Below are 13,596 nucleotides of genomic sequence, written 5' to 3' on the forward strand. Positions count from 1 at the left end.
GGTCACTGTAGGTCATTAGTATTTGCAGACTGGTCCACCAGCCTTCTGACTTTGTTCCATCTTCTGGTGCAAAAATTTCATGAAAAGAAACTGATGTCAGCATGCTGGGGTGGTGCCTATTTAGGCACCGTGCACATCACTTCCAGCTTGGATGGCGGTGCCGACTCGTAGCTGATCTAAACCACCTACTGATGCTCAAAGGTACTGCTCCAGATATTTCAGATCCAGCCTGATGCCTGGGGAATATTGTAAGGTAAGGAATCTGCGGCTAGATACAGTCAACCAGATGAGGCGTTACCGAATGTAAATAACCTGTTCTTTAATTACTCACATTACTTATATTTTCTTCATTTGTTTAATGTAACCCCTTATTAAATTACATTCTCCCTCCTAATTCCAGTTTGTTAAAATAATTTATTATTACTTTTCCGACTTTAGTTCTGGAATATGCCATTTACAAGCCTTAACTTGTTTCTTTCTGCTGAATAGATTCCTCACCTTCATAGCAGTGCTTCCACACACCACTAACTGGTGCAGTGTGGCTCTTTGTTGACTGAATTCCACCCCAGAAGTGACGGAGTGGAGCCGCATATAAGCTCCAACCTTGCACAGCGGCATCAGTTCCTTTGTTTCCGCGCCTTATTATCTGAATCTAGAGCTCTGTTCCCCTTCGTCGGCTGACATATTCTTTTTACAATTTCTTTTCAGTATACAAGGAAACAATGATCCCTCTGACCACTCCAGACTGTGTCATGATTTTGAGAAACCAATATCGGGGATGGACTGTTACAAGATCTGCCTCTGGTGCCTGGGTACGGTGTATGGCTCCAAAATGTGCCCTCATTCTCCCAAAAGCAATATGGGACCATGAAGAGATGCAGTATGTTTCCAAATATTGAAAGAAGTCCTGAGCCTCGCATGAGTCCTGCTCCTGCACCAAGCTTATGATGCAGACTAATTCCTGCTCTCGAGGCTGCACCTGTGACGGGTCCTTTCTGTGGTTGGGTTGTCCGTTAAGTCGAAGTCTAAGAAGAAACGCAAGAAATCTAAGTGGGCCTCAATTCCATCCAACCACTCTGTATCCAAAGAGAAGTCCTCAACTTCCAACCACCTTTCTCCCCAACCCTGGTTGAAGAGTCAGTTCCTCAACTGGTCCCATTGGACTACGGTTTCCCAGCTCCACTGCCTCCTCCACGGTCATCCTAACTCTTTTGTGGCTGTTGCTGGGGATCCAGCAGACATTACACCGGCAAGCAGAAACAACGCTTCACTCAGTCCTCCATCACTGCGGCATCAGCCTCCAAGGCACTTTAGCAGGCATGTAGCGGCACACAACCACCCTGTGGAAGGCAGGATCGGATATTTTCTACCAGGGTGGTGGATGATTACATCCGATAAATGGGTCCTTCATATTGTCCAACAGGGCAATGCCCTGCCATTCCTTTATGACTCGCCTCTACTTCCTCCCACATCAGACCAGCTTTTGGAGGAGCACCCTTCCATCTTGCTGCAAGAGGCTAAGGCTCTATTGGCCAAAGGTGCCATCAAGAGGGTGACAGCTTCAAAAATAGGGATGGGTTGCTACTTCCACTACTTCCTCATGCAGAAGAAGGACAGAGAAATGTATCCTATTTTAGGTCTATGACAAATTGCTCACTTTAGTCCAGGTTCTGCCTGCCCTGTTTCCAGGTGACTATTTGGTTGCCTTGGCCCTGCAGGACGCATATTTTCATGAGCCTTTCCTGCAGTCCCATTGAAGCTACATACTGTTAAAGGCAGGCCAGGAGCATTTTCAGTTTTCCGTATTCCCTTGCACCCTCACCTGCTCCCTTCGGTGTTCACAAAAGCGATGGCGGTGGTTGCTGAACACCTTTGGAGGTTGTGGGTACCAGTTTTCCCCTACCTTGACAACTGAATGTTGATAGTGGGCTCACCACAGTCAGTCATGGGCTACCTTCAGACAACAGTGAACCTCCTAACATCGCTGGGGGTCTTTATCGAATGAACCAAAGTCAAACGTGACTCCTTTACAGAGGTTCCTCTGTATTGGGGACATTCTGGATACAACCCTTTCCTCCGCTGCATTGAGTCCAAGACATTTGGGATAAGATCCTGATTTTTCAGCTTCGGCCTTGTGTCTCGGAAAGATCTCTTAGTCTTCTGAGTATGTTGGCCCCATTCATCCTGCTTGTTCCATTCACCAGATGGTGTTTGTGGGCTTTGCAGCTCAGCAGCAAGCAAATGTCATCCAAGTTTCATAGGAGACTGCGCAAGATCTGTGGTAGTGGCTGCTTGCCTCCAATATGACCAGAGGCAGACACCTCTCCCTTCCCCATCCAGATCTCATGTTTGTGATAGATGCTTCCCTTCAGGGTTGGAGTAGGTACCTGGGAGAGGCGGAGATCAGAGGTCTGCTGATCTCTGGCAGGAACCTGGCTCAACATCACTCTGTTGCAGCTACAAGCCATCCGCTTGGCCTTACTGCCGACCATCAAGAGAAGGCTAGTGCAGCTACTCATGGACAACACCACTACCATGTGTTATTGCAACAAGTGGGTCCCGATTCCTGGTGTTCAGGTGCTACTCCTCTAGTTTTCTTGAGCGTCCCAACATCTCCCTAATTGGCCCCTGAGAGTGTGGTACCAGGAACTTCTGGGCATGAGCATTTTTTCCTCCCTTCAGGCTGCCACTACAGGAAGGTCTTCTGTCACAGGAGCAGGGCAGAGTTCTGCACCCAAACCTGAGCAGTGTAGACCTCCATGTGTAGAGGCTGGACGGTGGGAGTTGACTGCGTTTTATGTGCTCCTGGAGGTTTTGGATCTCATCCTTGTATCCTGGAGCCCATATTCAAAGTCCATCTATGCCAGGTGCTGGGATTTGTTTGTATCCTGTGTTGGAGTCCATAAAACGGACCCCTTACAAGCCCTACTGTCAGATGTGTTCCTGTGTGTTTGTCTCTAGCGCAGCAGGGCCTTGGGATGGGCTTTATCAGAGGTTATTTGTTGACCCTTCTGGCTTTCTGCATTTACTGGACCAACTGTCCTTGTTTAAATCACCTATTGTGATGCATTATATTAAAGGTTGGACACGCGTGTTCCTTCCCAAGCTATTGTAGTGCTACAGTAGGATATTCATTTAGTCCTGATGTTCCTCATATGCACTCCATCGAGACCATGCCCAGCTATTTGCTGTGCCTTCTGACTTGAAATTATTTTTCTCGTTGCAGTCACTTCAGCTTGTCGGATGAGTGAGCTTCATACTCTTTTATGGAGCAACCGTACACCACCTTTTCCTGAGACAAACTGGTGTTGTGCACCAGGGTGGCCTTTTTGCCAAAAGATGCGATGCCATTTCACATTGGGTAGTCCATCACTCTGCCAGCGTTCTTTGCTTCGCCTCACCTCTTGAAAGAGGAGGAGAAACTCCATCAGTTTGACCCCTAAAGAGCCCAAACGTCTACATAGATCACACCAAAGACCATTGAATGGCCGATCAGCTGTTTGTGGGGTTCTCTTGGGCAAAGAAAGTTAAGGCGGTGTTAAAAAGGACTCTGTCATGGTGGATAGTCCTTTGCATTGGGATTTGCTATGCACTGGCCAAAAAATAGACTCTGTAAGGTGTGGGAGCCCATTTCAACAGGACCAAGGCTGCTACCACTGCGTTGGCATTCAGAGTGACTGCACTAGACTGATGTATGTGAATTAATTGAAAAATGAAAACTGAAAAACCACATTGGAGGAAACCAAATCACAGAAAACCAATTTTAAGGAAATATTTTAATTTTTTTTTTTTTATCATTTTATTAGGCATTTTCATTGTTCAAAAAAACAGTAAACAAATAATAGGAACCAACGAAAAGTAAAGACGATACAGTGCATTCCATTTATCACTTGTGAATCAACATAAGCAAAATCAATTATGTAGCTCAGATAATAAGCTAGTTGGAAGAACATAGCAAAATGAGAGGATCTGAGTGACAAATTTGTTTAGTCTCAATAATTTCCAACAAATGATCGATTGTCAGCTGGGGGTATACTTCTCGTGTGAAGAATGATAGAAAGATAGAAAGAGAGAAGAAGAAAAGAGAGCGAGAGGATAATAAGAGGGACAGGGAAGGGGGATATCCCAAGCGTTTCAATTGCCAATTCTCAAATTTGGAGTGGAGTTGGTTTGCATGTGAGCATCTACGGGGGCCCAAAGTTGTCTTGATTTGCCCTGATTGAAGTTTTGGTTAAGGATAATGTTGTCAGCGCTTCTGAGGCCCACCAGGTATGGTACGAAATAGTTTTGAAGTCTTTCCAATCACAGGATCGTTTTTACACTCCGTCTGAGAAGCAGATCAAGCAAAAGGAGTTTTGTACTGTGGAGCGGGTGGGGGTTGGGGAGAGCCCAAGAACCTAGAGCGAATAGCACAGAGTCCAGCACAACTTTGCAGTGGAAGATGATGTTGATAGTTTTGTTACTGCTCTCCCAGAAGGAGTGAAGCAGTGGGCAGTAGAAAGTCATGTGTTCGAGATCGCCAAATTCTGAGGAGCAATTCCAGCAATTGCTTAAATTTAGCAGACCCAGTTTGCAACGTTTAGCAGGGGTTCAAAAGGATCTATATAGTAACCAATATTTTCTCTGAGGTATGACAGAGGAAATCTTGAGTTGAGATAAGCAACCAGTTGTTTTCCGTAATGTGAGTATAGCCTTCCTTAAGGCAGAAGTCAGACCATTTGTTTTGGTATTTGTGAATGGGGTTGGTCGCCAATTTCTGGAGGATTTTGTAAATTTTTGAGGATTGGTGATCATGGGAAGATAGAAAGGTAATTTTCTAAAGAATGGAAGGGATCTGTGGGTGTCCAAAGTGGTGGTTGCAGTTGATCGCCACTTTGAGATTTAGGAAGTTATTGAATTCCTTGTTGGGGATCCCTGAGGAGGCTTGTAGGAGGAAGAACAGGATAGGGATGGCTCTGTCAATCACGTCCTTAATGTATAGGATATTGAGGTTTGACCAGGCGTGCCAGTGGACTATTTTACTGTCACTTTTTATTAGTGGATTGTACCAAAGTGAGGAGTGTGAGGAGTATATGACTTTGATATAACAATTCTTGTCCAGCTGTTTCACCGCATGCATTGTGTCTCTAAGTATATTTGTGGAGTGAGGGGGCTTGAAATGGTCCATTGAGATCGCCGCTAGAGGTGTGACTGGTAGGAAGAAGTCTTTCTCATTGTTGGTCTAGGTAGGGAGAGAGAGTAGAGGCTTTGAGATGAACCAGTGTGTGGATTGTTTAATCAGAAAAGCCATTTTGAGTTTACTGAAGTTGGGAATACCCACTCCACCTCTCTCTTTGCTAAGTAGTAAGTTCTTAGTGTTTTTCTTTACCTTTTCAGATGAATTGGGTAGTGGACTTACTAAAGAGTTTGAAAAAGGAATCTGAGAGTTGAAGCTGGAACATACTTGTAATGAAGGAAAGACATTTTCAAGGAAATACAATTACATCGAAAAGTAAAGGAAACATTTTAAAAGAAAGATAATTTTGAGGAAACATCCAAAATCACACCCGTGGGTGAATATTAGGATGTAGTGAGTTTTTTTTGGGTTCAGAGATGGGTGATGTTTAGGGGCAGTGAGGGCTTTGTAAGGTTTTAAGGGTTCAGTATGGATGTAGTTTTGGAAGGTGAGGGTTTTTAGGGAATCAGGCATGGGTAGAGTGTTGGGTTGTGAGGTGTTTTCAGGGTTCATGGATGAGTGAAGTTTAGAGGTGGTGAGTAGTTTTCAGGATTTAAGGATGGGTGGTGTTTAGGGTTGAGGAGTGTTTTTAATGTTCAGTGATGGGTAGAGTTTTAGGGTGATGAGGGATTTTTAGTGTTTAGGAATTGGTGAAGTTTAGGATGGCGTGGAGTTTAAGGGTTGAGGGTTTGGTGGCGTTTATATGTAGAAAGGGTTTTTAGGGTTCAGGAATGCTGGCGTTTAGGGCTGTGAGTGGTATTAGGGGTCGTGAATTGGTGGTTTTCAGTGGGTGAGTGTTTTTTAGGGTTCAGGGATGAGTGGAGTTTAGGGGTGGTGCAGGACTTTATGGGATCAGAGATAGGTGGGGTGTAGGCAAGGAACTGGGTTTTTAGGGTTCAGGAATGGTGGAGTTTAGCTGTAGTGAGGGGTTTTTAGGTTAAGAGATGGGTAGAGTTTAGGAATAGAAAGTGCTATAAGGGTTCAGGGATTGTTGGAGTTTAGGGGGTCAAAGATGAGTGTAGTTTATGCATGGGGAGGCATTTATGGGGGCAGAGATGGATTGTGCTCAGCGGTGTTGGGGGTTAAGCGAATTCAAAGCATCCAAGCTAATTGTTTAACAAAATAAAGTATATAAATCCAAAATTATAGCCCCTGACTTAAAGGATTGAAATAAATACCTTTAACAAACACATTTCTGAAAGTAAAACCTGCAACCATTTCATTTACACCTTAAGAAATAAGTATGCAGAAGCCAATTTTGAAAAAAGGCTTTCTATGAATTGTTTCATATGAAATGGTAAATTACATTCATCCTGAAAATTAAATAGTTTTTCTATAAACTTACATACAACTGTTCTAAACATCTGTCAAGCTGTGATGTGGGCATCAGTGCACACATTTGCCAAGCAACACCGCCTTGACAGGCAGGTCTGTAAGGAAGGGCATTTTGACCATTCACTTCTGCAGGACTTTTCGCTCTGATGTAGCTGCACAGGGATTGCATTTATATGCAACTCCGTGCCATCACTTCCAGGATGGAACAGCATCAATGCAGAACTACATGGCACCACCTAGCGTCCTATGGGAGCACTGCTGTGAATTTTTATAGATCTAGTCTGGTGTCTACAGAATATTCTAAAGGTGAGAAATCTGCAGTTAGACTATTCAGCAGAAAGAGCATTACTGAAAGTAAGAAACGTGTTCTTTAGAGAAGACATGTTCGAGGGAGTGATCAAATCCAAAGCAGATTCCATTTTACATTTCTTGAATTTAATATTTAATCATTCTTTTTCACCTACATCTCCTTTATTGGAATTAATTTCTTCTAGCTTTTTACTCAGTCTGTTGGAAAAAACATTTTTCCAACAGCAGGTGCCGTCATTTTGAGATTTCTCTGGCCTGTCATCCAGTGAATTAGAATATTGAAAAAGAGTGCAAAAGTAGCCTGACCCGGGTAATTGCGGATTTTGTTTAGATTGTACTACTGAAGATGAGGTCCAGGGTATGACTAGCCTACTTATTGCAGCAGGCTACTTGAGTTCATTTTGGATTTGGGTACTATGACTTTGTTTGTTCCAAGAAAATCTACCATGCTAAGAGTTTTCTTAATCAAAGACATGGACTTTATGGTTAGCTCTTTCATGCAGTCAAAGTTTGTAGGGTTGAATTATACAAGGTTAATAGAATAATATGTAGACTTTCTGCAACCTTATATTATTTGTGGGCATGGAATAGTGCGGTGTAGAGTGGATTTGTGTAGTGGAATTATGTGGCAGTGTGTGATGTGGAAATATGTGGATAGTAATTATGTGGTAGTGGGATTGTGTGTCATGAGTGGAATTATGTGGATTGGTATTTTGTGTTGTGGAGTGGTATGTAGTGGAGTTTGTGGTGCTGTTGAATTTTGTTTCATGATGTGGAATTCTGTGGTGTGGACTGGATGTATGTGGTGTATTGTGCAATTGTGTTGTTGAGTTGAATTATGTAGTTTGTTGTCAAAATATGTGGTGTGGAATGGAAATGTGTGGAGTTGAATTGTGTGGCGCTGAGTGAAATGATGCTGATTGGAATTATGTGGATTTTTACATATATTACCTTGTAGCTCAGGCTCATTTTGCATACTTCTGGTATCACTCGGATGCCAGACTGCAATATCTAAAACCGGAATGGACGCAAGCCCTTCTGTTATCCCCCATAATATACTACCACATGGTTTACCTAGGACCCCTGTTGAGATACAGAATCCCCCATAATATACTACCACATGGTTTACCTAGGACCCCTGTTGAGATACAGATGCTTCCCACCACAACCTGGACCTGGACCAGGCTCAGGCACTTGTTGGGCTTTTATATGTTATATTCCCCTTTTATTCCTCTTCTTGATACTGCCGGCTCCCGCTGACGAGGGAGGCGCTGTCTCAGCGTATTGTAGGCACATGCCATCTACATACCATGGCCAATTTGTTTACTAACTCCATTTTACGGTCTTTCTCCTCGCTGACTGAGGGACATGATGTGCCCTACATCGATAGGTTTATCCTACAATGCCTCAATTGCACTCTATGCACCATTCTTCTCTCATACCCTAAGGAACCTAGCGACTTACCTCCCTCACTTTGATCATCACAGCCCCTGATAATACTCATCTAGTGTCCTCCCTATACCACACTTCCATGCGACTGAAACCGATTGGTGTAGAGAGAGCGAGGACTGCATGGGAGAGAGACTTGGGGTACCCTTTACCCTATAAAATGTAGTATTCTTGTTATGAGCAAACTGGGCTGATCGCCAATTATCATCGCCTTAAATTATTGCATTTTAGATACCAACACTGGGCCTATACCACTCCCCGGTTTCTGGCTAAGCTTGATCCGACTAGATCTCATCACTGCCCTAGGTGTTTTGCAGAATATGCTGATTCTGCCCATTTGGCTTGGAACTGTGGTCCTACACTTGCATTCTGGGAGGCAGTCCACTCCACACTATACCGCATGATGGGCAGGCACTTATTTCAACCCCTTTATTGGCCCTGTTAGGGTTTATTAAGCCAATACTGACAAAGGTTGTTGCTTTACTGCAATCGCTTTGTTGTTGAGGCAAGATGCTGTACGTTGCTGTGATGTTTTCTGCCCCACTGAAGCAGGGTGGACACATGATTTGACTTTTTGGGATGAAACAAGTGAAGTGTATGCCTCCTTACAGCCCCCCCCAAAGCACTGCCAAAGGAGATATGGCAACCGCTCAGAGACTATTTATTACTCTCTACCCCAGACACTGACGAGGATGCAGCAGTCTCCCATGTCCCTCAATTTTCATATATGGATGGCGTATATCATGTATTTCTACTAGGTATGTGTACAATTTTCTGTCCTAATGTATGTTTTTTACATATATGTATAATATATATATATATATATATATATATATATATATATATATATATATATATATATATATTCACTGAAAAAACCATAGGTTTCACACATGTTATAGTTAGCGGAAATTTTACTGATAAAAAACCAATGAAATTGCCCCGTTATAGTTAGTGCTGGCAACTATAACTCACGCGACCGCAATCCTCTGCTGATGCTAATACTGTATTTAGACACTTATTTGCCCATGTCTTCTTCCATACATTTTTAGCTATACATATATTACAAATATTTTTTTTTCATAAAGACACATATGTCATCAGCAGAAGATTGCGGTCGCGTGAGTTATAGTTGCCAGCACTAACTATAACGGGGCAATTTCATTGGTTTTTTATCAGTAAAATTTCCGCTAACTATAACATGTGTGAAACCTATGGTTTTTTCAGTGAATTTGCAAGGTTTTTTAAATGCTAATTCCTAACTATAACGTGTGTGAAACCTATGGTTTTTTCAGTGAATTTGTACGGTTTTTTAAATGCTAAGTGACTTTACGCCATTCGTGGCGTGCGCGCCCACTTAACGCAGTTCGTTCCGTGCGCGCACGGTGCGCTTCGCGCACCGTGCGCGCACAGTGAGCACGCGGTGCGCTTCGCGCACCGCGCACCCACTTTACGCAGTTAGTGCCGTGCCCACGTTACGCTAGATGGGCCATGTACGCACGATGCGCTTCGCGCACCGTGCGCACATGGAGGACATATTATGCGCTTCCTTGTGATAGGTAATCTGTTGAAATTTTTTGTGAAATTTCTGTGCTCTGATAAGCCATGCACAAATGGTGGCCTTCGGCCACCATTTGCACAAGGGGTGGAGAAAGTGTGGATAGTGTTTTTTTTATTTTTATGTTTTTACCGTACGCTTACGGTAAGCGTACGGTAAGCGTACCCCGCGAAATTGCCGAAAAAAAAATAATGCCGTTTTTGCTCTTGGGGGATGTTTGGGGACTCCCTCAACATGACTATGTGAGAGGGAGTTGTCAAAACATCCCCGTAACATGTTTTTGGCCATCATGTTTGATACATAACACTCAGTGCGGTAGACAAAATGGCGGACGCCGCTTCCTGGTTTCTGCCGATTCGAATGTTTACTAAGATCTAAGAGCCAATCAGAATCGCGCTCGCGCACGCCACCGTACGCTTACCGTAAGCGTACGGTAAGCGTACCGTAAGCTGGCTCAGATATATATATTGATTTAAAGGCTATTTTCTCAGAATCTACTGAACAGATTTACACCAAACCTACAAAAGGCACTTCCTTGACCTAGGGACTACCTCTCTGCCAAATTTCTAGTAATTCTGTTCAGCCGTTCGGGCTGTAGCTCGTTCTAAAGGTCCTATGGAAAAATGCATGGGAAAAACGCGTTTTGGGACCCCCCTTTTATCTCAGCCCCCGCTTGACGAATCCCCCCGAGACTTTCAGGGTAGGAGCGGAGCGTAGCGCCCCACCTATTTTGAGAAATTCGCGAGGATTCGTCGACCGGCGCCAAAGTTATTCAAAATAGAATGTTGAGGTTTTCCTATGGAAACGTGGTCCTAACTATAACTACCTACTGGCGACCGCCAGTAGGTAATATATCTCAAGCTCAAGTCCACCATAAGTATACGTGAGCACTCAGGGGTGATGGGTTGCATTGCAGGAGCCGCCGTCACGGCGGATCCTGTCATTACAATCTGCTGTTTGGTCTAAGGCTGCATCAGCATGATGCAACCATGCACCAAACAGTGTTCTTTTTTTTGTCTTGTTTTAAAGAAAATCACAAAACTGGATTTTCTTTTTCGGAATAAAAATACAATAAAAGTATGCTCCCCTCGCAATGGTAGTTCTCTCATGGCAGAGGAAGCATTATTTACATCTCAGTGTCTCTCACCACCAGGGTTGGCCTTGTGGTGACGGACAGTAAAAAAAAAAAAATAACTACATTTCTGCTCATCCTGATTGGGTAGGAGAACATGTAGCAATTCCTTAGACAGCCTTTACTCCGTAGGGCCGTCGAGAGGTCTGGCTATGACGGTGACGGAGTAGTCCCCACCGTAGCAAAACTGAAAGTCCACCCACATTTAAATCAGACATGCAGAGCTTCATGTTGACGGTATGTAATCTTCGCTATCATTGAAATGGAGTACACATTCCGCCAACATGTATATCATGTCCTTTGGCTTATATTGTCCCCATTCACTGACTGCTTGTCGACTCCCAAGCTGTTAAAGTTTTGGCATAGTTCACGAAGGAGTGCTGGGCATATACAGATGATATGCACAATAGTTTCTTGAACTTGTTGACAATATCTGCAGGTTTTGTCATCTCCTGCGACTAACCATTTTCGGCAGAGCTCTAAAGCTGGAAGACCTCTTAAGTGTTGTTATGTTGTTTATGGATTTTCATTTTTGTACATTTGGAATAAAAGATGCCCAGGTATGACTGTCACTCTAAAGCGTGGTAAGAATGACTTCAAAGCATAATTATTTGAGAGCTGTTCTAATACACTGGAGCTGGGCTTTGAATGCTTGGTTTATTAAAGAACGCATTCTCCTTATATTTTTTCGTACTCTCACACAACTCAGATGATTATTGAGACCAAACTAACCTTAGAATTAAAACTCGTTTTAAGCGTGTAACAAATATTTAGGTATAAACCAGCCATCAACATTTAGATCCCTATGCAACACAACAATATAGAGTATGAACATTTAATATGACAGTCAACAGGCTGTGTTACTAATTCATATAGGGGACTCATTGTTGACTATTTTCATTGTAATTGAATAACAATTTGAAAGCTGCATTTCTGTAAATATTTAAGTAACCTACAAAAAAGTTGCTAGCTTTCTGTACTGGTAGGGCGACATACGAGCTTCTTATTTTGTTTTCTTTTTTTTTAAGGTGGATTGAAGTGTCTAATTTGTAGTTTCGTTTATGGCACAAAATGGGAATTCAGCAGACACCTGAAGAACAAGCACGGGTTAAAGTTACTAGAAAATGAAACCTTCAAAAACTGGGAGGTAAGAACTTCTTTTGTAATTCAAATATCGTACTCATATTTTTAAGTGAAAACATTACATACATACACGTTGAAGTAAAAATCATTGAGTAATTCACAATGAAACAAGAGCTAATATGATCAATGATAGGGGAGAGGGGGAGTAGTGAAACAAAGGGTATATCATAACAGAACTCAAACGATGTTGCAGTGCATTGTTCGTAAATTCATCTAAATCACAAATACAGATTTTTCAGATCTAAGATAATGGACAGTCCCAGATTAATTCCTCTCTTTGTAAAATAACCCACTCCCACTAAATATAATAAGATAAACAAGTTGATGACTTGAAGTAATTGATTGCACCCCAAAGCTATCAGAGAATCGTATAATTCATCTTCATCATTGTTTAAAAATATTTCTACCTTCAAAACTTATACATAAAACATAAGTATGCTAAATCTTGTTTTGGAAGCAAAAATGTATAATGAACAATATACTAGTGTATTTAGTTGACTCAACACATCTTAAAATGGGATGCAATGTAAAGTTTATAGACCATTAACTGTTCACATAGTTTATGAACTTGGAAATTGCATCTTGACTTAAAAAATCTTTTGTGACATACAGTAACACATAAACACTATATGAACATGTTAATAATGTTAGTAAATACAATCCGGAGGGTTTCAGATTAACAAAGCAATAGATATGCTGGCTCTATAGAGTACTGTTTGATTAATGCTGTAATTATAGAAACAATTGTAGTCTGTGGTTTTTGGCCATTGATGCCCACGTTAGACCCCTTGGGTATTTTAACACAAGCATGATGAACACTGAGAATTTCATAAATGTTTAATGTGGGAGGATGATCCCCGTCACTGTTGGTGTATTTTGTTTACTGTTAGAAATGGGGTCTCTAGTTGGCAGCGATTTGCACCCTGTCCAGGTATTCAGGGTAAGTAAGTTATACACCTAAGATAACCCCCGCTCACCCCCTTGGTAGCTTTTGCAGATCAGTCAGGCTTATTCCAAAGGCAATGTGTAAAGTATTTGTACACGCACACAGTAACATAGTGAAAACACTTCAAAAGGACTTCACAGCAGTTTAGAGAAATAGGCAATACTTATTTCAAGAAACAAACACTAAAACAAAAAAAATCCCACATACACAGATTCGAGATAGGAATTTTAAAAGATTAAATGCAAATATATCGCCTAGAGGCACAATAGCTCCGGCTGGAACTATCACGACATGGTTGACAAAGTAGAATCCAAAAGTTGCAGGCAGGGTGCGACAGAGAGAGGACTGGGGGAGGAATCATGCAGACCCTGATTACAGTACCTTTGGAAACAATGATAAAACAAAGACGCCAGGGAGGTGAGGCATCGCTGAAGCTGGTGCGACATCGGTTCCATACTGTTGGTGCAGGTCAGTGGAGCTTCGCGGCTCGGACTGTGAGTTGTCCAACG

The 13,596-nt window shown here is 42.5% G+C and overlaps 1 protein-coding gene across 4 annotated transcripts in view; it reads left to right on the top strand.

Moving 5' to 3' along the window:
* The window catches only part of ZFAT (zinc finger and AT-hook domain containing), a 1,096,910-nt gene that overhangs the window by 879,949 nt on the left and 203,365 nt on the right, over positions 1-13,596 (top strand). For all 4 annotated transcript variants that reach the window (XM_085604879.1, XM_085604878.1, XM_085604880.1 and 1 more), the window contains one exon: positions 12,027-12,145. In XM_085604879.1, the coding sequence (XP_085461005.1) occupies positions 12,027-12,145 (119 nt within the window). The remainder of the gene's footprint in view (positions 1-12,026; positions 12,146-13,596) is intronic.

Source organism: Triturus cristatus, chromosome 5_1 (assembly GCF_964204655.1).
Source record: "Triturus cristatus chromosome 5_1, aTriCri1.1, whole genome shotgun sequence".
NCBI classification, from domain to species: domain Eukaryota; kingdom Metazoa; phylum Chordata; class Amphibia; order Caudata; family Salamandridae; genus Triturus; species Triturus cristatus.